Genomic DNA, 24,875 nt, shown 5'->3' with positions numbered 1-24,875 from the left:
CTGCTACAGGAAGACTGTAAGTGGGGAGATGACCACCACTACAGAGCCTAGATTATTCTACAACTGCCAAAGGAACAGAAATATTTTTCATCTCTCCCCAGACTAGTTATTTCACCGTGTAATCTGCAGGCATCTCAAAAACAACTGCTACAGGTTTATCTTTTAAAGATAAAGATAAGGCCTCTACAAAGTGCTACGGCTGCTTCTCTACCAGCTTTAGTATCCTGCTTGCAAGAATATGCTTTGCTTAGAGCCTTTTCTAAGGAAAAACACACACACAAAAAATTGAAATGACTACATCAGCTACATCACATTTGCACAACACCTCTGCTTTAAATGAGGTTCCCATGAAATAACTGAGAATTTAAATGGGAAACACTGCAGGGACTTTGCATAATTTTGGTTTATGTGGTTTTTATAATCCCAAGATGCTCAAAGGTAACCAGTGTGGGACCTAATTGGAAAACTCCAGTGAGATTGAATATGGAGAATGAAATTTAAGGACTTCTTAATTAGAGGTCATTCCATAAAAAAGAAAAAAAAAAAAATCACACAGGGATCTACCTCCTGCCACCCCATACACTCAGCAGCTTGCTGTTTATATCTAACAAAACAGACATCTGTTGTTTTTTTCCTCCAATTCCTAGTCAGACACTGAGAGCCTCTTCTGTGTTAAGCTGAAAGTATAGCTGTAAAGATGTTTTACATTTATCTGCCTTTGTTGTCATGCTAGTGGTGTGCATGTAAAGCCCACTCTGATTTATAGCAGCTCTAGTCTGTCCAACTTGTAATTACTCTAACAATCTGTTAGAGATGAGGATCAGTGAGTAAGTAGAAATCTTCATTTGCATATTAATTCTTGCACTGAAGTGAACATACTGTCTCTGAATACAGTTATATGAAATCATGGAATAATTCCACTTAGAAGGGGCCATTTAGTTCAACTGGCCCTCTCAAAAGACTGTTACGCAATCTCACCCAAGTATTTATTCTTCAGATTCTAAATTTCCAGTATTTTTACAAGAGATAAGACTACCAGGCACACATCACGGTTGGACAGAGATTTGTATTTTGAAGAGAGAAAACTAATTCCCTTAGATGTGTTTTGTCACTATGTACTAATAATACCTGCGTTTCAGAGAAATACAGACTGAACGGTTTGTTTTCTATTTTCTTCCATGGTAGATTATGGCTTGCAGTTGTACAGAAAAGAAGATTCTGCTGAAGGGTACCAGCAGCACGTGATACAGATTGACACAGCTCCTGAAATCCATTCCCTTTCGGAATCTGAACCCAATTCCATGACAGATGTATACAGGTAACTTTCTGTCTCTTTGACTTAATAATTACATCTCAAGTCAAGTATCCTTTCTTCACTTTTTAGACTCAGAATATCATTGCCATCCCATGCATATGCTTGAATGCATTTAAAAAAAAATAAAAAAAAATCAATAATGGCAGTAACTTAGAGTTAATAGCATCAGTTTTCCAGGATAGGATATCTGTGCATCCCATGGTTCTGTAATTATTGTCAACACATCATTTTGACAGTGATAATATTCAGTTTGCAGATAACAATTAGAGCTAGGAAGACAGTGAATAATAATAAGCACTAGTGAATTGCTCTATCCCCTTTCTCCTGAAATCCATTATGGGAGATCATTGCAAGGGTTTATCTGGTTATTAAGGCTTGCATTGTCAGTGACGGACAGCTGGCAACACTAAACTTGATAGCTAAAGAAAGCCATTGCAAAGTGGTTTCCTATAAAGAAGTTCCAATTAATTTTCAAGTAAAGGGGATTACCATTGAATTTTTAGAGAATAACAATAACAAAATCATCAAACTGAGTTGAAAAATACTATGTCAATATTTGTTGAATTTCCCACCAATCTTCTATATTAAGTAGGAAATAACTGCTCTTGGTGTATCCTAGTTTATAATAATGATACTTCCTCTGTGCTTAAGTAATCAGTTAGTTAAAAGTAGTTGACAGAGAAAATTGCAGGATGGTAAAGCAAGAGTTTTGTGGCTTTTCTCTCTCTCTTTTTTTTTTTTTCCTTTTTCTCAGAACAGCAGAAGACTCCTGTTTTCTGAGGAATTTAGTATCTAGCAGAGCATAAAGTACTGGAATTTAAATGGAGCTTGAAATGCTGATTGTTGAGCAGATGAGGGCATTGTCATTAGCACTGTTTGTTGAAAACATTTATGTAGATCTTTTTTTTTACCAAAAGCTCTGAGTTTTACTCTGGGCTGTACTGGGCTATGATAATACACTGCCTCAAATGAGCCTTACAGGGCTTTCATTGAAAATTTAGCTGCAGAAACAGAACATGTTTAAATCTCTCCCTCTCTCTCTTTTTTCTCTCTCTTTTTTAATTCAGTTGGGAAATATTAAAGTCGGAAGGCAAGTCTGAGGCTTGATTTTGTAAATCACAAGATTTACTGGATTCATTCACATTATTCCCTTGTACGCTTATAAAATACCTGTACCTGCCAAACAAGTTGTTATTTTTAATTCATTCTATGAGGTCAGATTATGGAAATAAGAGTTTGAGGTCTCTGTAGTATTTTTATCTATGGGCCCAAATAGATGTTTTTAATTTGCTTCAGAATAGCTCATCTAAAAGCATCTTGTCATCATGTTGATGTCTCTGGCTATTGTAAATCTGTCCTGTCTCAATCTTGACATTGTGAGTATAGACTGGCTTTAATGTGCTTTAAGTAAGCAGTAATTTGGAGTTATGTTATACATTGCACTTTATAATTGCTCCACATTCAAAATTCATTCTCTTTTCCAGAAATGTTATTTCTTTACTGCCTGCTTGCTTTACATGTTGCCTTTATTCAGCCTAGATGCCAATACTTGTCTTTGCAGACGACCTGGCCTCCTGAAGCCATTTCTTGCCAAAAACTCCCCTTAAAATAGTGCTAACAGATGATTTTCTTATATTTTAAATGGCTACACAATGCAGTTTTGACAGATTTATTGAATGCTTGCTGAATTTATTTTGCTGTCAGTTCCTTTGTCTGCAAGATCCAGGTTTCCTTTTGTCATTCTGCAGATAATCCTTGCTTGATACAAAATAAAAAAAACAGTAAGAGCTGAAATGTCCAGTCATGGAAGAAAGATGGAGAAAAAGAGACATGTCCTGTAGTATTACCCAGCTTTTCTCTTTAAGAGAGTTAGTATTCAGAAACTGCATTTTAGCAAAGTTTGTGTTCAGTCATGTAAGCATGTATAAGCCTTCCTGATACCTATGGGGGCTCACTGGCCAGCAAGCAGTGGACTTGAACTGAAATCCTCAATTTTCAAAATTTCTGAGTAAAAAAAATACACTAATGGTCTTGAAGATCTGGCCCAAATAAAGAAAGAGTAGAGCCTACAGGAGAGGGACTTATAATTCTGTGTGCTTTTGCAGATGAATCATTCGCTTTTAAAGTTCTCTGGGGTGTGTGTTGGTCAGATGGGAAAGCTAAAATGAAAATGAGAATGGGAACATGAAAGCACCTCTTAATTGAGCTGAAGAGGCTGTTTCCCATTACAGTTTCTCCTAGATTGACTTCTCTTGATTTGTAACGGTTATGTGAATCTGACTTGCCACTCTACTAGGACTTCTCCTGTGCAGTGCTGCTAAAGCTGAATAAAATCAATCCTGCTTTCTAATTACTCGCCTTGAAAATCTGAGCTTTGCGCTCTCCCTAGGAATGCTAATCCTTTCTGCAACCAAATCACCACAAAATTAGCATTAAAGCTTCAACAGATTAGTTTCTATATTATTTAGTATTGTTGATGTGCATTATTCTGTTTGCTAGCGATATCACACCAGTAGTTCAAAAGACTGGTTGCCATGTCCCACTGTGTGGCCAGAGTGCCATACTTAGCAGGGCAATCATTACCAATACAACAGATTGTAAAGCTGGTTTACTTATTTAAAAAAAAAAAAAAAAAAAAAAAAAAAAGTTATCAATAAGAGATACCTGTTTTGAGGTGAGTATTACACAGTTTGAATATTTACAGAGGCAACTGTACTGCAGGAGTTGCTGGCTTCTCAGAGATCACAGTTTTGAAAGTGGTTTCTTGTGAGTTCAGTAAAGAGACTGAATATGAAGTTGTTAACACTTCTGTTCCATTCTTCACCCTTGATGAGTGTATTTAACCTTGGTTCAACTAAGGAGAATGATGATGATGATGGAGATATCGTGCAGAAAGAAGCAGCAAAAGTGCTTACTATGTAAGACCTACTCTGGATACTGTCTTATCATTAACTTCATGGAGATTTTCCAGAACAGTGACCTATAATGAAAAAAAGACTACTAATCCCTATTATGATTTTGGTTAATCTGAACCTACCTTTTTGATTACAGCACTGACCTGTCTTGTATGATAATTGATAGGTATCATGTAATCCTTGCACATATTCCCTATGGATTCCATTAAATTTCAGAGAAAATTGCTTTGCTGTCTATCAGACTCAAATGTTTGATCTCTGAGGCTAATCTGTGAGTAGACTGATGCTAAGTAGTCAGTGATAGGTCTCTAAAAACACAGAGAAGTAACAGATAACAGAAAAGTTGCTAGCCTTCCTTATGGGACATGGCTTTCTTTCTAGAAATAAGTAGAATGAGAAATCCTGGAAAGCTGAAATCACTGACTCCATTAACTATTACTCCATTAAGATCTGTTTTTTTTACCCCACAGTTATGCCATCATTTTACTAGAAATTGCCACAAGAAGTGACCCTATGCCAGTAAGTGAAGATGAACATTGAAGTTTGTTTGGTAATTTTGATTCTGTTTTGGTTGAAGATGTATTGCAAACTCTGAATAACTGTACTTTTTCTTTAAAGGAGGGGGGAGAGACACACATTTTCCTCTTTACTTTCTGGGTGCAAATTCAGTTCCAATGGAAAGTGCAACTACAGCTTCATAAACATTTCTGCCTACCCTCCAGGTCTTTTTAAAGCTTTAAAGAAGAGTGCCTGAAGAAAATAACTGTAGCTTTAAAACTGCTTTTGTGCTAGCTCTTTGACATTTAATGAGAGGGTGTATGCATACCCTAGCCATCTTTCTTCTGCTGCATAGTTTCTCCTCCTTCCTTATGTTCCCAGTCCTGTCAGTGGAGACTTGCACTAGTAAGAACACTCTAGAAGGGCAACTGAGCTGCTTACTGTAAGAAAAATGTCTTTGCATGGCCAGTGCTAAATGGCAAATGCAAGAACTGCTCCTTGAAATTGAAATGAGATGGTCTGAGTATATAATTATATAAGCACTGAAATTATTTACTAATTCTAACAACTAAAACCTGAAGCCAACATTCTTGCACTTCTTAGAGTTCATGATAATAGACTAATGTGGGCCTAGAGGTTTCTCAAAAGTCAGCAGATATCTTGCCAGATACTCATTTCAAAATTTGTTTACCTAGTATAAACACTGGGATTAAAGCCATAAATGAAAAGCCCTATTAAAAAGGCCACTCAAATTAGACTGATTTATATATATATATATATACTACATATATATATATAAATGTAAAAAAAGTAAAGGGAAGCTGTCATAAAAATAGTGATTGTCATAGTAATGTATTTTTCATAAGCTGTCTAAAAAAACATTCCACTATTTCAACACTATTATTCCCTTTTTCTCTAGAAAGATGATGTGCCTTCAGCAGAATGTTCCTGGTGTCTACCTTTAACAGAATTAATTTCAGGAAACGCAGAGGATTCCTGTCCATGTCCCACAGATTACACAGAGGTGAGATACAATATTGCATACAAAAATTCTTTATTGAAATGAATCTAAGGAACATAACAGAAGTTTCATGGCAATATTACTGACGGATGTAATGAACTGAGAAATTAAGATGCACATCTCAAACAAGGAACAACGAAATTGATTTCACATCTTTAGTAGAAGAGCAGTCATCCTCCCAAATAGAAATTTGAGTTATCCCCTCAAATTGTCAGTGTAATAAAATCTGTTTTTAAATTCAGTCATTGATTTTTGTGCATTTTCACTTTATTGGAAAGTGCTGAGTTCCATAAGTATTAGTAATATGTGTTTAGCTTAAAAACAAAATGCTTTCAAGTTACTGAAGTATATGTCTCAGGCAAAGCGTGAGTTCAATTTGATTCTCATGCAAAAGTTTGACTTGTTCAGTAGCCTCAAAGAAGAAGCTGCACACCCTGACTATTCAGTTAAATTAGAATGAGGTTTTATGGCATCCTTATTTCAGCTTAAGAGCTAAATAATTCACCTTTAATGACTTGTAGCAGCCTAGATGTGACAAGCTTCTCATAAACAGTATTGCATTTCAATGAGCAGTTAACATTATTGAGACACAATCGAGTTTTTAAGTATTTATGAATTTTTTTGGATGGTCATTTGATTCAGCAACATAACAATATCTTAAAGCACAAGATAAGATCGTATGCACAGTTTGGTAGGAGGATTGTGAGCATCTACTTGATTTTCCTCAGCTAAATTTCCCTGAACTAACACCCTTCTTTCAATTACACAGCACTGATCTGTATAAGACCAGAGGCCTTGATGTAGCCCTGCCATTTTTCACCACTGCAGATAAGGCTTCACCTTAACAGTGAGCACCAAGAAAACAACAGTACTAATTAGAAACATTACATGTGCTTGGAATGACAAAAGGCTGTTTGTGTCTCTCATTCTCTTTCCATACCACAGCTAATCAGAAAGTGCAGAAAAAATAATCCATTCCAAAGGCCTACATTTGAACAAATCAAGAAGATGTTGAACAAGATGAATCCTAATAAAGTTAACCCTGTTGACACAATGATGACTCTGGTAATTTTAGATTTTCAATCCAATCTAGATTTATCTGCTTGCAATAGCATCTACCTCTATACATCCAGGTGTTTGTGGGTGTTTATTTTATATTTTGTTTTATTTTATTCTATTTTATTTTATTTGTTTTTCAATCTTTCGTGTTCAGTGGGAATGCTCAGTCAATTATTCACTTCTGACAGATAAACTGTAACTTGAGCTACAAAAACAAAGCTGCAGTTCTCCTTGAGACCTGTTTTCCTTCTCATCCTCTTTCTGTCAGTTGTTCTTAACATTCTCAACTGCTTTACAGCTGAACACTTTGTTTTTTTTCAGTCAAGTACTGCTGTTGTTTTTTCTTCCCCTCCCCTATGGCTAGGTGGTGATTTTACAGTGCTGGAGATATAGAAACCCTGCATGACACAAATATGTTTACACACACATTTTGAGCAGTGTGTCTTAAGCCCATAAGCAGAAAGAAAAGAGTTCTGCCTTCACATCTTGTTCCCTCCTACAGAGCAAGGGCACAAAAAACATAGCATAGCAGGAAAGCTTATGAAACAGCAATGTGAGTTTTTGACAAAAAACAAAAAACAAACAAACAAAAAAAACCACCCACCCAACCAACCAACCGAACAAAAAATTTACACATCTCTTCAGTCTTGGTAATGTATTTTTAAAACATTGGAAACTTGGTCTCTGTTTTGGATTTGACCCCTACTGTTCATACAGGCCTTGAAAACACCAGGACTTACTTCTCTCTTTTTAGCTGTAACAATCTAAAACACTGAATCATGAATTTACCTCAGGAGAAAGCTGGCCTCTGCATTCTGCAAGAAAAGCAACAAGCTATCTCAAACCTAACGCTTTGCTCATCTGAATATTTTCAAAGCATAATAATTCAAATGCTTATATCCTGTCCAACCATGAACCTGTTTCCATATGTGGATTATTTTGTTCAACCTTCCATGCTATTTAGATGGAGAAATACAGCAAACACCTGGAGACGCTGGTTTCCGAGAGAACCCAGGACTTAATGCTTGAAAAACAGAAGACCGATCGTCTGTTGTATAGTAAGTTATGTAGGAAAAAGAGCTGGATAGTTTCAAAATAACTTGATGCTAACTGTCTAATTACCAACAGAAGATTTCTGTAATAAGTTTAGTTGTAGGTGAATGGATGGACATGTTCCTTGCAAAGTTTAAAAGACTACTACTCCATTAAAAGCTACTTTTCACATCCCCTTCCTAGAAGTCAGTGCACTAATCTCATAGCTTTGACTGGGTACTCTGTAGTGCTCTAGTTTGTTTTGACCTTGTTTGTCTGTCTTTCTATATAGTTACAAATATTGGGGAATTGCTTTTGGACTGAGGTTACTGTTGCTATCAGCATGTCTTCTGGAATTCCTCAAGTAGAGGGACGATGAAATAGTCATAACTTATAGGAGAGAAAAAGGAACAGGCTGTGAAAGTACAAGATGGCAGACATAAGGATGATAAAGAAAAAGAGACAGTAAACCAACACAGGAGGAAAACACTCACAAAAAGTTGACAAAATGAGTTAGTAATATCCCAAGTCACCCTATTAGAATTTGGTGTTTCTTGGAATGTATAGGTACTGGTTTCCTATAGCTAAAAAATATGAGTCATCTGAAAAATCTGAACTTGCTACCAGTGAGATTTACTGTGAATTCTCACATTATCTGCAGAACAGATTTTGATGCTTAAGACTGCTTTCACCTTCAGAATGTTTCACCTTTACAGACATTGCTCTTATATCATTAAACAAACATGTCATTATTACTGTGTTCTTTTACCTATGTCAAAGTATTAAAAATGCTTTACCTTCTGAAACAGGTATGTTGCCAAAGCAAGTAGCAGACGATCTCAGACAGGGAAAACGTGCAGAAGCTCAAAGTTACTTAAGTGCCACCATCTTTTTCAGGTAAATAAAAGTGAACAATAGGAATAGAACTGATTCTTTCTCTAGTAGCGTCTAGGCTCCTACCACAGGTGCAGTTTCTAGCTGAGTACGAAACTTATATCTAAACTACCACTGCTGGTATCAGGTGGCAACACCTGACTTCAAATAAGTGTCTTTCAAAATGGTCACATTCTAAGGCTGTGCCCCAGAGGGTGATGGGCATGGCACAGCTCCCCAGGGCAACAGGCATGGCCCCAAGCTGCCAGAGCTCAGGGAGCATTTGGGCACTGCTCTTACATACAGGCTTTGGGTTTGTGTGGTACTTTGTGGAGCTGGAGGTTGGATCCTGTGGTCATTGGGGGCCCCTTCCAACTCTGAATGTTCTATGTTTCTATCATTCAGTTTTTTTCATTAGAGTTATTTAAATGAAAAATGAGACTATTGCAGAACTATAATACACAGCAGCACATCACTGTACGTGTTACACACACTCATATTTACACACATTCATATCCATTTCACAGGACAAGCCTAAATACAGGTTCCATCATTTAACTACATAAAGGAAACATATCCATCCTTTGTGTCTTTGCAGTTTTTGACACATGGTGTCATTACATGTGCTTGAAGAATCATCTAAATTAAATCTTCTCTTTAAAATATGGATAGATACTATGTGTTTTTGTTTGTTTGTTTTTCATTTGTAGGTAAACTAGAGACTAATTAGACTGACAGATTAAAGTCTAGTTGTAAAAAAAAAAACAACGGTTTATTCCATTAGTAACCAGGAACACTTTATGTTAGTCCATCCCTTGGCAAACTAGAGGGCTGTTTTTTTACTGTAAACATTTTAAGATATAACTGTTCTGTAAGATTGCCAGCCAATGACAAAGTGAAAAAGTGAAGTTCAAGCTAATTGTTATTGTATGTCTAGAATTACCAGACTGCTATGGTTAAGACAGTACATATGTTCTTTTCGTTGTGTTTTAACAGTGACATTGTTGGCTTCACTCAGCTGTCCAGCAGCAGCACACCTTACCAAGTGGTAGATCTCTTGAACAAGCTTTATACCACTTTTGATGAAATCATAGATAACTATGATGTCTACAAGGTGGAGACGATAGGAGATGCCTGTAAGTTCCTTGAACTGTGGAAAATGCTGGGACATCAAGATAAAGACTGATGACAAGGAAGGGTGGGTGAAGGAGATTTAGAAAGCTTATCACCACCAGGAAGACACACAGAATAAATGGGAAAGAATTCCTAGCACAGACTTTTGGAACATCTCTGTGCATGTGTTTCATCATTTCTACAGTTGGTGAATGTTGTGGAGAGGGCATTAGGGTGCAGCAAACAACCCTTGTTCTTTATTTGGTTTCTGTGATTTGCAAGGTCTGAATTTAAATCTTGGAAACTGACTAATTACAGTTGGCATTTTTTGTTTCACAGGAAACAAAACTGAAAAAATATTACTTTCTGCACAGGAACCTAAATGGCATTTCATAAGCTATACTATCTCTGTGCTTTTTTGCTTTTTGTTTTATTTTTCCCCCAAAGACTCTGACGGCCTTCTCTCCCTTTACACTCTACATGAGCTTGTCTGCTTTGTAGAGCATGGAATTCATGAAGAAATACATCCAAAAGGTCCCAAAAAGACCTGTCTCCAACACAGTGGGAGTCACTGCTAGTAGGCATAAGAGAGGGCCTTGTGGGAATCCCACTATCAGTCCCATTACAGAGATCCTCAAGAGAGGGAGGGAAAGGGAGGAAATGTAGGAAAACTAAGAATGAAATCCCACATTTTTTTTCAGTGGATGACTGTAGTAGACACAGCTGTGCCTCAGTATACAAAGGAACAGGACTTCTTTTGTATTGTGTTGGCACTTGGATAAGTGTGTGTACAATGTCACACGTTAACATAGTTGCATTGTTGTGTTAAGATATGGTAGTGTCTGGAGTACCCAAAGAGAATGGGATCCTTCACGCTGGTGAGATTGCAAGCATGGCTTTAGACCTTGTGAATGTCTGCAAGACTTTTAGGATCCCACACAAGCCCAACACCCTCCTAAAGATAAGAGCTGGAATACATTCAGGTATGTTGGGAGAGCTATAAACAAACTGCTTTCTGTTTTGACAGATGTTTCCTTAGATGTGTTTCCAATAAAAATGAAGTAAATTTCCCAACATGGGATGAAGCACCTCACAGAGGTCATCTCAACAGAATAGATTACTGGGTACACTGGGTACATAAAGGTGGCTCCAATGCTCTCCTTCTCAGTTGTTCTCCTCTCAAAAGTGTTGCTTTCTGAGTCTTCAACCTAGCCTTCATTCAGACTCTCATCTCCCTGATCTAAACCGATAAGTGACTGCAGCTCCTTCCTTCTGTCCTTCTGACAGGCAGAGCTGGGTATGTGCTATGCAATCCAGTGTCTGCAAGTTGAGCAGCTTATATTGTCTCTGCAAGAGATCAAATTTTACATAAATCCCCTGGGGCTGACATGAAGAAACCAAAACTAATATTTGATGGACACAGATATTTTCTGCCTTTAGCAAGATCAGGTTATTTCCTACTCCCAGTTTTCCAAGTGACATGAGGTTGCTGTGTGTGTAGCTCCTACTGGGAGGATTCCTCTCTCTTTCTCCCTCAAAATATTATTTTGTGGTGCTGAAATACAGTTTCTGCAGCTGCTTTAATTCATGCACTGTACCTTTATCTCATCCTCACTCCCTCCACCATTCTCTTTTGAGGCCTTTTTGCACATTCTTTCATGGTGTCTGGAAGCCATCTGTAAACCTGTTGTATAACCTATATGAGGCAGTACTGACACTTAGTCCTTATTTATCAATAAATGAGAAATAAGGTAATGTAAGCAATGGCTAGGAGGTTATACAGTTAAATATATGATTTATAAACACTAAATATCTTTTTTTCTTTTTTTTTTTTTTTTTAACAGGGGCCGTTGTAGCTGGGGTTGTTGGGACCAAAATGCCACGATATTGTTTATTTGGAGATACTGTGAACACAGCTTCCAGGATGGAATCTACCAGTGAAGGTAATGAGGAGCAAGTCCTAAATGAGTACTGAAGAAATGTTACACTGTGTAACTCTGAGTTCTGTCCTCTTTAAATTACTGCAATTTCTGTAAGAAAGGTTTTGATTCCTGGATCCATAGCCCATGGGGGAATTTGTTAGTGCTATTCTCTAAAACCTTTGTAACAACATCCCCTCAGTTCCTCAAATCTTAAAGTGGCATATTCATGGCTTTGAAGTTCTCTACAATAGAAAACACTATGCAAGAAACAGTCCTTAGAGAAGATCAGAAAAAGGTATATGGGTATGTTCACTGTTTTGATTCTTCTCTGGAACCCAGCTGAATTTATAGAAAAAAATATGTATTTTTTTTTACTAGTAACTTTCTTCTAATGGAGAACACAGGCAATAGCAAGACACGGTATGTTACAGAATGTTACATCTCAGCAAAGAGATGAGAGCAAAATCTCTGTAGAATAAAATATGGAGATAACTTTGATTTCACTTCTTCCCAGGGGATAACAGAGCTCCATGTTTAGTTAACAAACTTTATATTTAGCCAGTATGAGTATCTAAATCTCAGCTTCTGAAATATTTTAGCCTGAACTACTGAAAAACAAATAAATTAATTTTAAAAATGAGGGAATTATTCAATACCAGGCATCCTTGATAGCTTGTTTTTGTTTCTTTCATTCATGCAATGAAGCCAAGTAGTTTTATTGCTCATGCTGCAGTGCTTTCTAAAAGGACTTGAATTAGGCAGAATCCAAGGTGTTTTTAAGTTTCAGGATAAGAAAGTATCCTTTATGGTTATACTTTGCTGTAAACACTTTGTGTAAAGAAGACACTGGCTTTTTATAAACCATGAGGTAGAACTATGCATTCATGGTTTTCTTTACTGGACAAAAGGGCTGCTTGCTTGTAATTTCAGCCAGGAAGCTATGAAGAGTAGAAAAATGATATTAGAAGCAGGATGTGAGGAGTAGAGTTTGCTGACAGCCACTTATTTGTCCTGAGATGCCCTCACAAAGAGGCTGGGCCATTGCAGCATGTGTGTATGAACATTCAAGTAACAACGGAATGACTGCAAAAACATGAAAAAAATAAGGGAATGTTCATTAATGAGTCTCGAAGTCTTTGGTACACAGAAGGTATAATGCTGTCCTGAATGGTTAAATCATCATAATAAGACAATTGTCTCTTTTTCCAGCTCTTAAAATACAGTGCAGTTCAAATGCTTACCAGCTGTTGGAGCAGATTGGCGACTATGTGTTAATATGTCGTGGGAATTTACAAGTCAAGGTGTGTACACAACATTTACACTCAGCTTTTCAGAGGGGAGAGTGAGAAAGTACTCCGGAGTTCTGGAATTGTAACCCATGCAGTCCTCTGTTAAACTCCATGGATTAGCCTGTTTCCTGCTCTTTAAAAGAGGCACCTCAGGCAAACAAGGATAACTCTGGTAATTCAGAGAGTGATGGGCTGAGCCCAACTTGTAAGCACTACTTGACAAGCAATTCTAACAGAACTTCTTGAAATAAAAGAATTCACTGAGAAACATCATAAATAACAACATTTCTATTATGCAATTAGTGTATTTCTAGTATATATTATATATACTATACTAGTATATATTTATTATATTACGATTCTATGATCCCATGATTCTATTTCTGGATGCAGCTTTGGAGGGAACTTCAAAGAATTGTTTTAATCCATGCTGCTGCCACTAGCACACTATTTTTTAAGGCGAGATTTTGTGTCTGAATCTTCTTATATATAAAATGTGTGACAGACACATCAGTCTCCTTTTGGGACCTAATTTGAGATGTAATTAAAAGCTGATTACACAAATGATGAGTAGTATTGCAGCCTTACGACTCATTTTCTTCCTTAGGGGAAAGGAGACATGATAACTTACTGGCTTGAAGGTAAGCAAGCGTTTGCCACTCAGAAGACAGTCCCCAACCCAGCTGTGACTCTTCAAGATCCCAACAGAGCTCCACTTAGTTTGATACCAGGTGTCCTTCAGAGCGATCCTGTCTCAAGTCCTGCTTACTAGCCACTCACTGACTCCAGTATCCAATCTGCTCTCAGTCTGTTAGTTGATTATTCTGATTCAGGAAGTAAGAAAATAGAATGCTCTTTTTGCCTTGTGGATGTTTCTGTTGCCACTGTTGCACTAGTGACAAGAAAAGTACAAAAAAAAAAAAGCAAAAAATCATCCTCAGATCTGCAGTGGAATTGCCAGGTCACAGCCTGAACCACTAAGTGAGCACCGGAGCATCCAGAATGGGGGAGTCCTGATCCATCCTTCTTTTCTCTCCCCCCTCTGTGCTTCTTCAGAGTTGATCTGCCAAGAATGGGGGATATCCAACTGCCATTCCTAATGGCACCAATCCACTGCCTTCTTGCAACCCTTGCTGAATTATTTCAGGTGCCAGGTATTCTGGAGTCCCACATAACGTCCAAGTTCTTCTGTAAAGCCAGAGTCCATGGTCTGGATGCATCCTTGCTGATCACTTAAAAGATTTTCAGGCTTTATATCCCTGTAGATGGTGTCTAATGAATGGAGGGAATGTTAGCACTGTCTGAGCTGCATAAAACTGAACCTTCACTGAACCTTCCGATTCTTCTTAGCTGTGAGAATGTTTCACTAGAAGGAACATACTCCATCACCGTGTATAAATTAGAACCATCCCTAAATGAACACTCCAGTTTTACAGGGAAGGGGAAATTGACTGCCTGTGATGTTCTTTCATTCAGTGTGTGTTCTGTTTGCTTCAGTTGGACTGCCTTCTGCTTGTCCAGCATTTTCATGGCATAATACTGCTCTGTGGCTTTATGATATTATTTTATTGAGTTAACGTGTTTTAAGCTTTTAAAAAAGCCATATCTAAGGTATGCTTTTTTAATCAAATATAAAATGTTCTTTATGTCCGTTGGTTAGTACCACTGCAGTTTTAACTCAGTTTTCATCTGCTTTGTATTGCTTTTAGAATTAAAAGCTTAAAAATTAATGTGTTCACAGTCTAATGTTTTCTGAATATAAACAAGTGCTAAGTCATCATGAGCACTGTTGAACTGACAGCTGTCATTACAGATCTTTGGGTAGTATTCAAATTCTGCTAAATATCATGCAGGGATTCATGTTGACTTCAAGAGGTTTAGAGTCTGTATGGTTACCCGAAAAAGAGGTGAAGCTCAAGGAGAGGCCAACTGTGTTTTCTCAACCTCTTGATTCTCTCCTTGAAAAAAAGCATTTCCAGAATGAGTACTATGGAATCTGTGGCATCTCTCCTGATACTTCAAACAGCAGTCCCCATTAATGGCAGTTTGTTCACTTACTGAGATTGGCCTGTTCATCTTCCAGAATACAGAAGCAGTGACAGTTATAGATGCAAACTGAAGTGTCCTCACTCAGTTGGTAAGTCTTTAAGATTTATTTCAGGCATTTTGAAAGCTATTGTCAGTGACTCTGGATGAGTACTAGGAAAAGTTTCTCTTCAGAAGGAGTGATTAGGCATTGAAAGGGATTTCCCAGGGAGGTGCAGATTCATCATCCTTGGAGGTGTACAAGAGACATGTAGATGTGACACTGAGGAACACGGTTAGAGGGCATGGTGGGGATGGGCGATGGTTGGACATGATGTTCTTAGAGGTCTTTCCCAACCTTAATGATACTGTGATTCTATGATTTAGTGACTACAGCCATGTTTCAGAGCCACCTACCAATAGGCAAGTTACAGGGACGTGAATGCTAAACAGCTACGCAGGTTTTTAACAGTCATCAAATACAAGCAACAATCATCAGATGTTGTACTACACATCTTGTTCAGCAAAGGTGGCTGCAGCATAAAGGCTGGGAGGTGTGCCTTTCTTTTACTTCCTGGGGATGACATAGCTTCACAGGCTCATTTTTTTGTGTTGTTGTAGGCAAACATGCATGCATGTAGATCTAAGAATATATATATATGAATATCTATATATAACTATATAGATTAAGGAAGACTATAAATATCGAATATGTCTGGTTTTAAATATATCTCACAGAATCACAGAATCACAGAATTTTCAGGTTGGAAAAGACCTAGAAGATCATCTAGTCCAACCATTACCAATACTTCCCAACTAAACCATATTCTTCAACACAACATCCAAACGTTTCTTGAAAACTCCCATGGTCGGTGTATGAAGAGATCCAGTATAATGTCACAGTGTTTTTGACAACTGTATTAGAAGTTTCTCATGTTTGAACATTGCAGACATCTCAGGTTTTGATTGCACTGAGAGAACAAAGAATGGTTGCCAACATAAACTTCAAATACAGGGACCGGTGGTCTTTATAATGTCTGCAAATTTAAATGCTCCCATTCTCTTGCTCTAAATTACTGTCGTTGTGTGGGGCTGTACCTGTGACTAAGGCTACTGCAAGCTCAGATCTCCAGATAGTTGTGCTACAGCTCCTGGTATTTAGGAATAAAGCAAGGTCTTGCAGCTACTCCAGGAGCTGCTGCCTAAAGACCTGGCAGCCTTGGCAGTATGGAAAATTCTGCTTCGTGACTGCCATTGGGTCAATGTGAAGTCTGACAACCATGTCATGCTCCTCTGTAAGATACTTTAGATTTGCAGAGATTGACATCCCAGACGTGGACTCTGTTGGCTAGTCTAGCAGGTATACTTTTCTGAAAAGGGATTTTATATACAGATAAATATGTGACTGTTCCTCCTTCCATGGGAGATTATGTACTTGTTAGAAAATGTGACAGCTGTGGTAATAGCACTTAAGATCTGAAGGTGATGCATACTGTCTGGATCCTTTCAGTTTTTCACTGAGTCTTTCAGTGTATATACTGGTGGAAAACAATACAGTGAATACTAATACTGTGTTCATTATGTGCTGATTTTATGGAAAGATTACATGTTTCACTATTTACAATTAATGTGATCATTCACTGCAGCTCCAGCTACATGAAGGTGAAGACACAAGCAGGTTGCTTAAATAAACCACATAACGCAAAGGCTGACTTATGAAAGTCTTTAATTAGATTGATGAACCATCGCTCTATTGTTCTAGTTTGGATTTTGAGGAATAGGTTGAATAACCACAATATTTTAAAAAGTCCCAACAAGTTTTTAAAAAAATGGTCAATGTATTTCCAGGTGTAAAACTTCCTAGATTGTTTTTCATACCATTAGCAGTGGAAGGACACTGTTTTGCCACTAAAAAGTTAGACTTTATCCCCAGCAAATATATTTTATTCAGCTCATTACTGATATTTACGTGTATCTCCAGTTCCATGCTCCTTATTGAGTAAACAGAAAAGATGTCTGCTTCTTTCTACAGCTATGAAGTGAAATCAGAATTGTCTGTTTGTTTAAAGAAAATGCAATCAGGCATTCTCTGCAAGCAGTGTGAATGCTGGGCCTGACTATGGAGTCAGAGGATGTCTGGTGTCTCGATTATGTCTGAGAAGAGATTGGCACATGGTTCCCCAGGATGCAGAGCAGGCAGGCACCTCTCTCCCACACCACCCAGATCCCCAACTGTTATGAGTAGCCCTTCTGCCCGAATTGAACTCAACAGTAAGAGTCTTTGGTTTTTTAAACCTATCTTTCTAGGGCTGCCATTTTAGACCAGTATTTTTACAATATTATATTGTATTTTATTTTTACAAGGCTATGCAAGATTATCCTCGTTCTTCAACTGGCCAACATACCTGCTTCTCAGATAATAAATACTCTGTTCTCCTAATTCCTGTCTGGATTCTCCTCTACCTCACTCCAGGCAGCACAAAACACTGGATTATACATTATTACACATTCTAACATAGTACGCAAAGGTAAAATTTTGCAACGCAATGTTCTCTTGAAGGAAAGTGGGGGAAAATTCCATTTCTTACCAATGTAAAATCTGCTAAAATGCACTTTCTGATGTACAGATACAAAACAACCAGTTCGAAACGCGTGTTTTGTGCAGCTTGTTGGTGCAGAAACCCCGATGAATGAAATATTCAGAAGAGCACAGATGAAGTTGCATGATGCTATTTAATGTCCCATGACATGTTAACCCCAGTCCTCTTATTTAGGAGGAAACAAGGCTGTCCCACCTGTACTTGTCCCTCTTCTTTTGCACTGACCCAGGTTTTATACGCATACGCATCCTTTTTAGGAACTGACTTCTAGTGCTGGATTTTCACACAGCACTAAGATTGACCTTGAAACTCCACATTAAATTTTTACTTTTTACCCCTTTGGGAATTTTGCCTTGAATTTCAATGGCTTTAAAACAGAGAAAAGAAAAAAGAAAAAAAAAAAGAAAGAAAGAAAGAAAGAAAGGAAGCTACTGTAGTGGCATTTGTTGGCACAAATGTAATGATTATCACCGCATTCCACAGTAAAATAGTGATGTGTAAATAAGGGTTTTGATGAAATCTGCCTGGCAGCAGACCCCTACTACATACGTTTTGTTTTTCTTCTTTCTTTTTTCTTTTTTTTCCCCTGTAACTCCTGTGTTCTGCCTCCAGGTAGGACGTTGCTCCTGGTCCCTACTTGTGGAGTCCCTTCAGGCTAAGCTACCAAAGCAAAGTCACACACACTAAGCAGTACACTCAACATACTGCTTACGTGACCAGAATATAACTCAGCCATACAGTGCTGTCTACAAAGCCTTTTTGGTCTTTTTCACTTTCATGAATAGCTTCAGTATCGCTTTTTTTTCTCTTCTTGCCTTCCTAGCACAAGGTATAGAATCAGATTTTCAAAGTATTTTCAAAGTATTTTTCACTCCCTAAGTAAAGAAACTGCATGTTGAAATGACATTGTATGTACTGAATCTACCAGAACTGACAAAGGTTCCGAGATTTTCCCAAGGGTCTGGGGAATTGCTCAGTGCAAAGAAGGGGGAAATTTGAGTTCACTGTTAGTGATGGAGCCTGGATTTCACAGGGGCTACGATGAAACACAGACTTCAGACATACAAACTCTCTGTAGCCTGGTGGAAGAACTCTGTCCTTATGGAACAATAATAGTTTTCCTTTGAAAGATTCTCTTACTTTAAAGGACATAAGGAATTTTAAGCTTTTAGGATAGCAGCGATAGGGTTGAGGCCGAAGATTTACGTGATGTGTCTGCAGGACAGAGTGGTTCCTTGAGTAGATCTCATATGAATTTTTATTGCTGTGCTTTTGTGTTCTGTTGCCCGCTCTTCAAAACAAATTTTTACTTATTTATTTTAAATCTCTATAGATATATGCATCTATGTGTGATGGGATGTTTTTAAGCAATAGGAATAAACCTTTCTGTGGGCATCTGACAATGGGATAGTAAGGGAAGATCCTTGCAGCTGTTCTGAACAGAATGATTTAAAAGCCAGTGGTGGCTGGACCTTCAATGCTTGGTCAATAAATGCAGAACTTGGAATTCCTCCACTGAGAGGACAGAAAGGTAGTGTTTAGTGATGCTAGAAAGCATTGAAAATGAGTTCTAGGTCTGGTCTCTCTGTTGTTTCTAAACACAAGATATCACAGAGCCCTCAGCACCAGACAAGGAACAAACCCACCTACAGTGTCCCATCAGGACATCACATGACTGACAGTAACACATCTCTAACCCACCTCTATAGCTCTTTTGATTTGAATGGTAATTCACAGAGATGCAAAGTCTCAGGCCTGGGCTGCAAGAGCTGACAATGAAGTTGGATGCCTTTCACATCAGATGCATGACATGCAGTCAACTTGTGCCACCGTGGTCAAGAGCAGGAACCCTCCCTGCAAGCAGCCTCAGTATGTAAAAGGAGAACTGCTGGAAAGGCATCACAGCAGCTGTTACTCTGCTCATCACAGTGGGATAACTGCTCGTTGGAACTGAGCCTGCAGTAAGTTTGGATCGGATGGAGAGAAACATCTGCCTGTGGAGGAACACCACATTTCTGCAGAACTAAGATCATGAATGCAATACAGATCCCAAGAGATGCTCACCTGCCATTCATCTGGATCCATTCCAGCAGAAGCAGCTATTGCTGACTGCTTGAGAGAGACAAAGCACGCTGATTAAACTCTTGATTTTCTGTGCAAGGCTTTGCGATGGCCAGTCTGTATAACTATAAAAATGCTAGTTAAGAGAACAGAAATCTAAGGAAAGCACGACAAAATTCTTCTGAATGCAACTGAGCTGTGTCGTATTGTTGAATATTGGTGAACTCTGCTACAGCACTATTACACATCCTAGTCTAAAAATGATTTTTATGTATCTTAGGAACCTCCTCTGAGTGTCCACATCAATATGCCCTACCACCCATAACACAGCACCAAGCAGTGTGCGGACAATGCCTTCAGCAAGACCAGGGTTTAGCCTCACAGACAAGACCTGCTTTATTCAATAGCACTGGGAAGGAGAATATTAACCCAGAGAGAAAATAAAGTAAGGGTAAAAAGAAGCTCTTATCTCCAGGCTGTGGCTTGGAATCACCCAAAATTGCGGTATCCCAAAGCCAAAGTCAAACTCAGGACAAGGAGCAGCTTTCTCTGAAAAGCAATGTAATTATTGGTGCCTGTTCCAAGATCAGGCCATATGAGTTCCAGCAGCCATCAGAAGAGACCACATGAGCTGAATGAAAATACAGCCTCAGTAATTCTCTGGCCTGACCAGGCTATCTGCATAAAAAGCCTGAGGCTGCTGTCATGCTGTCTTTGATCAAATAAGCACTGGATTTTTTCCTGGCAAAATAATAGTGGATGAAAAAAGCTCACCTCATTAAAAATAATAATAATAATAATAATAATAATAATAATAAACACTTCATTTTTAAAAATGGCCAAATTCATGTTTTTTATATTGCCAGACTCATAAATGTCCATTTCATCCCCTGCATAGCCAGCAGAAGGGAACAGGCAAAAATAAATAAACAAATCATAGAGAAAGAGACGTGAGAAGCAATACAGGCACTTACAAAAACCCTGCCATGGATTATGATGGACTGGCTGGGACATACTGCCTAGAGTCACATTTTGCTGCAAAAGCTCAGTTAACCTGATGAAGGAAAGATATTGCCTGGAAATATCATGTTTTAAATGTACATTTTTATGCCTCTTCCTATACTGTGGGAAAATTTCACTGCCATTAAACTCTGTCGTAATAAAAATACTCTCTAGGTTTAATGTAGGAATGGAATAAAGCACGTGCCTTAGATCCTCATATCTCAAGTTATGTATTTACCATTCCATTTGTCACTGGAGTTTGCCGCCTCGCCTTCTTAAAACCCCTTATAACTTTTGACAGGGAACATCTAATCCTAGACAAAATGGAAAAACTTGACCTCTTCCTATATATATTTGCAGAACTGTACAAATCTAGGTTCCCAGCAGGCTGGCGCTGCGCTGCCTTATGCAAGGCAGAAGATCGCTCACAGCCTGGGCAGAGACAGCACTCAGGACCCAACAGCCTGTTCTCCATAGGTGGTCTGACCTCAGGGATGCAAGGCACCCACAGGCACATGCTGAGACCCTCACCTCAGTCCCTTGGGAACTGAGTGCAATGCAGAACCCTGCTCCTCGCCAGGCACCTCGGCAGCAGTTCAGCTGTTGACTCCAGGAGGTTATGAAATCAGATTTCCCAGTGCCATCAAAGAACTGCTTCTGTGCACTGCAGGATAAGGTCCCATGGTGGCTGAGCCTGCAGACCTGTCTGACAGTGTCAGAGTGCTTTCTGTGGACATGAGAGCTGAGTGGTTCAGGTAGAGGTCTGTTCCTGTGAAATTTCTTTGCTCGGTGGATGACACTTGGATCGTACAGCACCGATTTATTCCCACAGTACTGTAACCATCCATGAAGAGGCTTTTATTGACTCAGACCAGCCAGCATCGTTTCTTCATTTTTCCTAATAGTATCCGAATGTCCCACCATCAGCTGTATTAAGCATGAACATCTCTTTTGGCCTGACAGAAAGAAACCCTTCCCAAACCCAGACCTCTTCAGAGACTGTTAGTCCGTGACAACCAGACATGCCTTTCCAAACAAGCACATGAGGGGATGCATAAAGTTGCCCTCCACTTTCCAAACCCTTCCATGGTCAGCAAAGCTGACAAACACCTTCTTTCAGTGGGAAATTCTTCGCCACTTTCTACACGGTGTCTCAGGGTGTGACAAGAGAAAGGCTGCTTTTCTTCCTTCCTACATGGATAATTCAATTTCTTTTTATGATTATTATTATTATTTCTGGTGCAAGTTACAGCGGATTCAGAATTGCTGAAATGAGAGCACTGTGAGGACTGCCATCACAGAGGAACTTTTTGCAGTAGTTATGATGAATTACAGGAGCCAGGACACTGAGAGCTGCTTGCAAATGACTCCATGCTTTAGTAACCCTTACGCGAGAGGCTCAGCCCTTGGAGTAGCTGTTCAGCATACATATCACACAATATCACGTCTCTGTGGTATCTACATGGCTGCTAGATAAAATTTCATACACCACATGGAACATGCAATCTTCTGTGGGAGAGAACAGGCAGGATTTGCATTTCTGTGTGTAAGCCACAGGTTTCGAATGGTTAATTCTATTACCCTGTATTTCTTGTGCTATATATCCATACATAGTGAACGAAACCAGGTCCTCAGATCCCTCCACCCCTGTATGAACTGTGATCATTCTTCAGCCATGGCACGGTAGAAAAGGCACATAAAAAATGACATTTTCTGAAGAGTCAAATCCAGCTCTGAGCAAAACCCACGTTAAGTCTATTCCCTAAGAGCTACTAAGAGTATATTTTTAAGATCTCGACTCCACTGACATCTGCTCCTATTCCATGCAAGAACTGTGCCATGATCACATTGCAATCCCCTTGTCAAGTATGCCTACAAAACCCAACAGTGTTAGAAACGTTCGAGTGAACTCAGTATCACTAAGCAATGGAGCTAAAACCTGCACCTTTCACGCAATGGATAATGCATTATCCATCCGAAAGCTCCCCTGAGCCTACGTAGCTCCTGAAGACTTTCAGAAGAGCCCACAGAGTCAGCACATCAGTTTCTTGAAACAAGAAGATAAAATTCTGCCAGGAAGAAGAGACAAACTGCTTCCACACTCCCAACATCAGCCAGTGGTCGTAAGGCATGCTGACATCTCTCCATCCCTCCCCACACAAAGCAGCACCACTGCTGAGACTTCTTCAGCCCCTTTCTATAGACAGCTCCAGAATCCTCGCTCAGCTCCTGATCCCTGCTGACCTCCTGCTCTGTGTCTGTGGGTCTGTGTACAACAAGCAGCATGAGATCATAAGGAAGGGAAGGGCAGAAAGGAAAACTGAAATGGGTTGGGTTCCTTTTTTCTTTTTTTTTCCAAAATGAAAAATTGAATTCTTTAACCTTTAAACATGCTCGTTTACTTACAGAAAGTATTTCAGGCACAAAAGGTTTTGAGTATCAGTCACATACCAGGTTAAATTGTAATAGTATCAGGATTGTCCCATGCAGTGCAGTCAGCTATATTATCCCCTATCAAGAAGTTGTAGTTTTTGTATAAATACATACATATATATAAAGTATGCACTGTTCACACTATGGTCTCCTGGTCCGAGGCGACTCCAGTTGGGTTGATGTAACAACAGTATTTGTCGTAAGGGCTGTTCTCCTTGTAAGAGCAGACAATGATACTGTCTTTGGGAGCAACAAAAATGTTGTCTTCAACATCCGGGCAAGCAGCACTGTCCCTGCTGGGAGAAGAGCTCTTCTTCTCTAAGGCACTGTACATGGAGCCATCTCCCACAAACACGTTCCCCGGCATCTCTGGGTAGCAGGTCTCCAGGTACCTCAGCATCTCCTCCTGGTCCACCTTTCTGATGAGGCTCTTGCACTCTCCTGTGGTGGTGGTGGTGGTGGTGGTGCAGATGGACACAGAGTCCTCACCCTGCAACACTCTCCGGTCCTTCTGGTACACCTTCTTGGCCAGCTCATCGCAGCTTCCCTTGCCAGACTCCAGGTCTGAAGGAGTTCTCAGCAGCTCTATCACATCCCGGTCCCTGATCTCCTTGCAGCACGGACACTTGTTCTTGGGCCACTTGGTGCAGCCATCAGTCTTTCTGGTGAGGGCGATGGCAGCAATGCCTGGCAAGCAGATGGCCGGCCCGATGGCCAGCAGTGGGATGTCCCCCAGCGTCTCCCCCTTGATGCCGGACACGGTGAACATGAAGCCAAACACCAGGAAGACGCTGACCAGAGCCACCACCAGCCCTGTCCGGGGGTTGATGTCGTCGGGTCTCATAGTACGCGCCATCCCGACGGTGTGCGCTGACCTTCCCCTTCGCCGCTGCGGACCCTCCCCAGCCGTGGGTGAAGCTTCCCGGCGGTGAGGCACCGACGGCCGGCACCGCTCGGCTCCCCCTCGGCTTCCGCGGAGGACGGCGGGGCCGGGAGCCTGCTGCCTGCTGCTGCTGCCTGCTGCTGCTGCCTGCTGCCTGCTGCTGCCTGCCTCCTGCCGCCCCCGAGCCGCTCTGCGCCGCGCTCCGCCGGCCACTCGGCTATGGCAAGAAGTAGCCCCCCCCCGCCGGCAGCACCGCCGCTCCCTCCCACGCGTAACGGCGGGCACGCGTGGGCCCGGCCCCGCAGCCTGTGCGAGGAGCGGGGGGGCTCAGGGCTTGAGAAAACGCGGGCAGAGGGGAGGAGGACCCTGGCTGCAAGGGACACCTGCTCTTCCTCCTCCTCCCGTTTCTCCTCCTCCTCGCAGCCGTGAGTACACGCACCGCCCACGGGGGCCGCCGCCGGGTCGGGGGGCTGGCTTTAGAAACAGGTTCGGTCTGGGGGTGATGACGGCTGCCGCGGCTCTGCTGGCAGCTGCCGGCAGTGGGGCTGCCGAGCCCCGTCGGATCGCTCCCCCGACGTGCAGCGCGGCCCGGGGCACTTTGGTTTTGCGGGGCTGGGACTTTCTTTACCGGACGGGGCAGCGCCGGCACGGGGAGCACAGCCTTGGCAGACGCTGCAGTACCGCCGGAGCGTGCCCTGAGGCAAAGCCTCTCCGTTGGTCAACCCCTCCTCTTTACCATCCCGGCTGTCGGGATGTGCCTTGAGGTCCCACGGTGCTTGCGCTGTTGTCTGTGCTGGGACTGTGCCGTGTTGCGGTGCCCATGGGCGGTGGTAG

General features: G+C 40.4%; 2 protein-coding genes across 2 annotated transcripts in view; one reads left to right on the top strand and one right to left on the bottom strand.

Moving 5' to 3' along the window:
- LOC140264578 (atrial natriuretic peptide receptor 1-like) overlaps nucleotides 1-13,971 on the top strand; it is a 29,851-nt gene extending 15,880 nt beyond the window's left edge. The window contains exons 12-22 of the mRNA XM_072360433.1: nucleotides 1,186-1,318; nucleotides 4,701-4,749; nucleotides 5,648-5,752; nucleotides 6,695-6,814; nucleotides 7,773-7,866; nucleotides 8,650-8,737; nucleotides 9,710-9,849; nucleotides 10,657-10,809; nucleotides 11,671-11,769; nucleotides 12,958-13,049; nucleotides 13,645-13,971. Coding sequence (XP_072216534.1) covers nucleotides 1,186-1,318; nucleotides 4,701-4,749; nucleotides 5,648-5,752; nucleotides 6,695-6,814; nucleotides 7,773-7,866; nucleotides 8,650-8,737; nucleotides 9,710-9,849; nucleotides 10,657-10,809; nucleotides 11,671-11,769; nucleotides 12,958-13,049; nucleotides 13,645-13,809 — 1,238 coding nt within the window. The 3' untranslated portion in view covers nucleotides 13,810-13,971. The remainder of the gene's footprint in view (nucleotides 1-1,185; nucleotides 1,319-4,700; nucleotides 4,750-5,647; nucleotides 5,753-6,694; nucleotides 6,815-7,772; nucleotides 7,867-8,649; nucleotides 8,738-9,709; nucleotides 9,850-10,656; nucleotides 10,810-11,670; nucleotides 11,770-12,957; nucleotides 13,050-13,644) is intronic.
- A 7,989-nt stretch (nucleotides 13,972-21,960) lies between these two features.
- Nucleotides 21,961-24,445, bottom strand: TMEM215 (transmembrane protein 215). Its single transcript, XM_072359846.1, has one exon. It carries the CDS (start codon nucleotides 24,012-24,014, stop codon nucleotides 23,295-23,297), a length of 720 nt encoding a protein of 239 aa, XP_072215947.1. The 5' UTR covers nucleotides 24,015-24,445; the 3' UTR covers nucleotides 21,961-23,294.
- Between the last annotated feature and the right edge of the window lie 430 nt (nucleotides 24,446-24,875).

This window comes from Excalfactoria chinensis, chromosome Z (genome assembly GCF_039878825.1).
Source record: "Excalfactoria chinensis isolate bCotChi1 chromosome Z, bCotChi1.hap2, whole genome shotgun sequence".
In the NCBI taxonomy this organism is placed as follows: domain Eukaryota; kingdom Metazoa; phylum Chordata; class Aves; order Galliformes; family Phasianidae; genus Excalfactoria; species Excalfactoria chinensis.
This window is presented reverse-complemented; position numbering and strand designations above follow the sequence as displayed.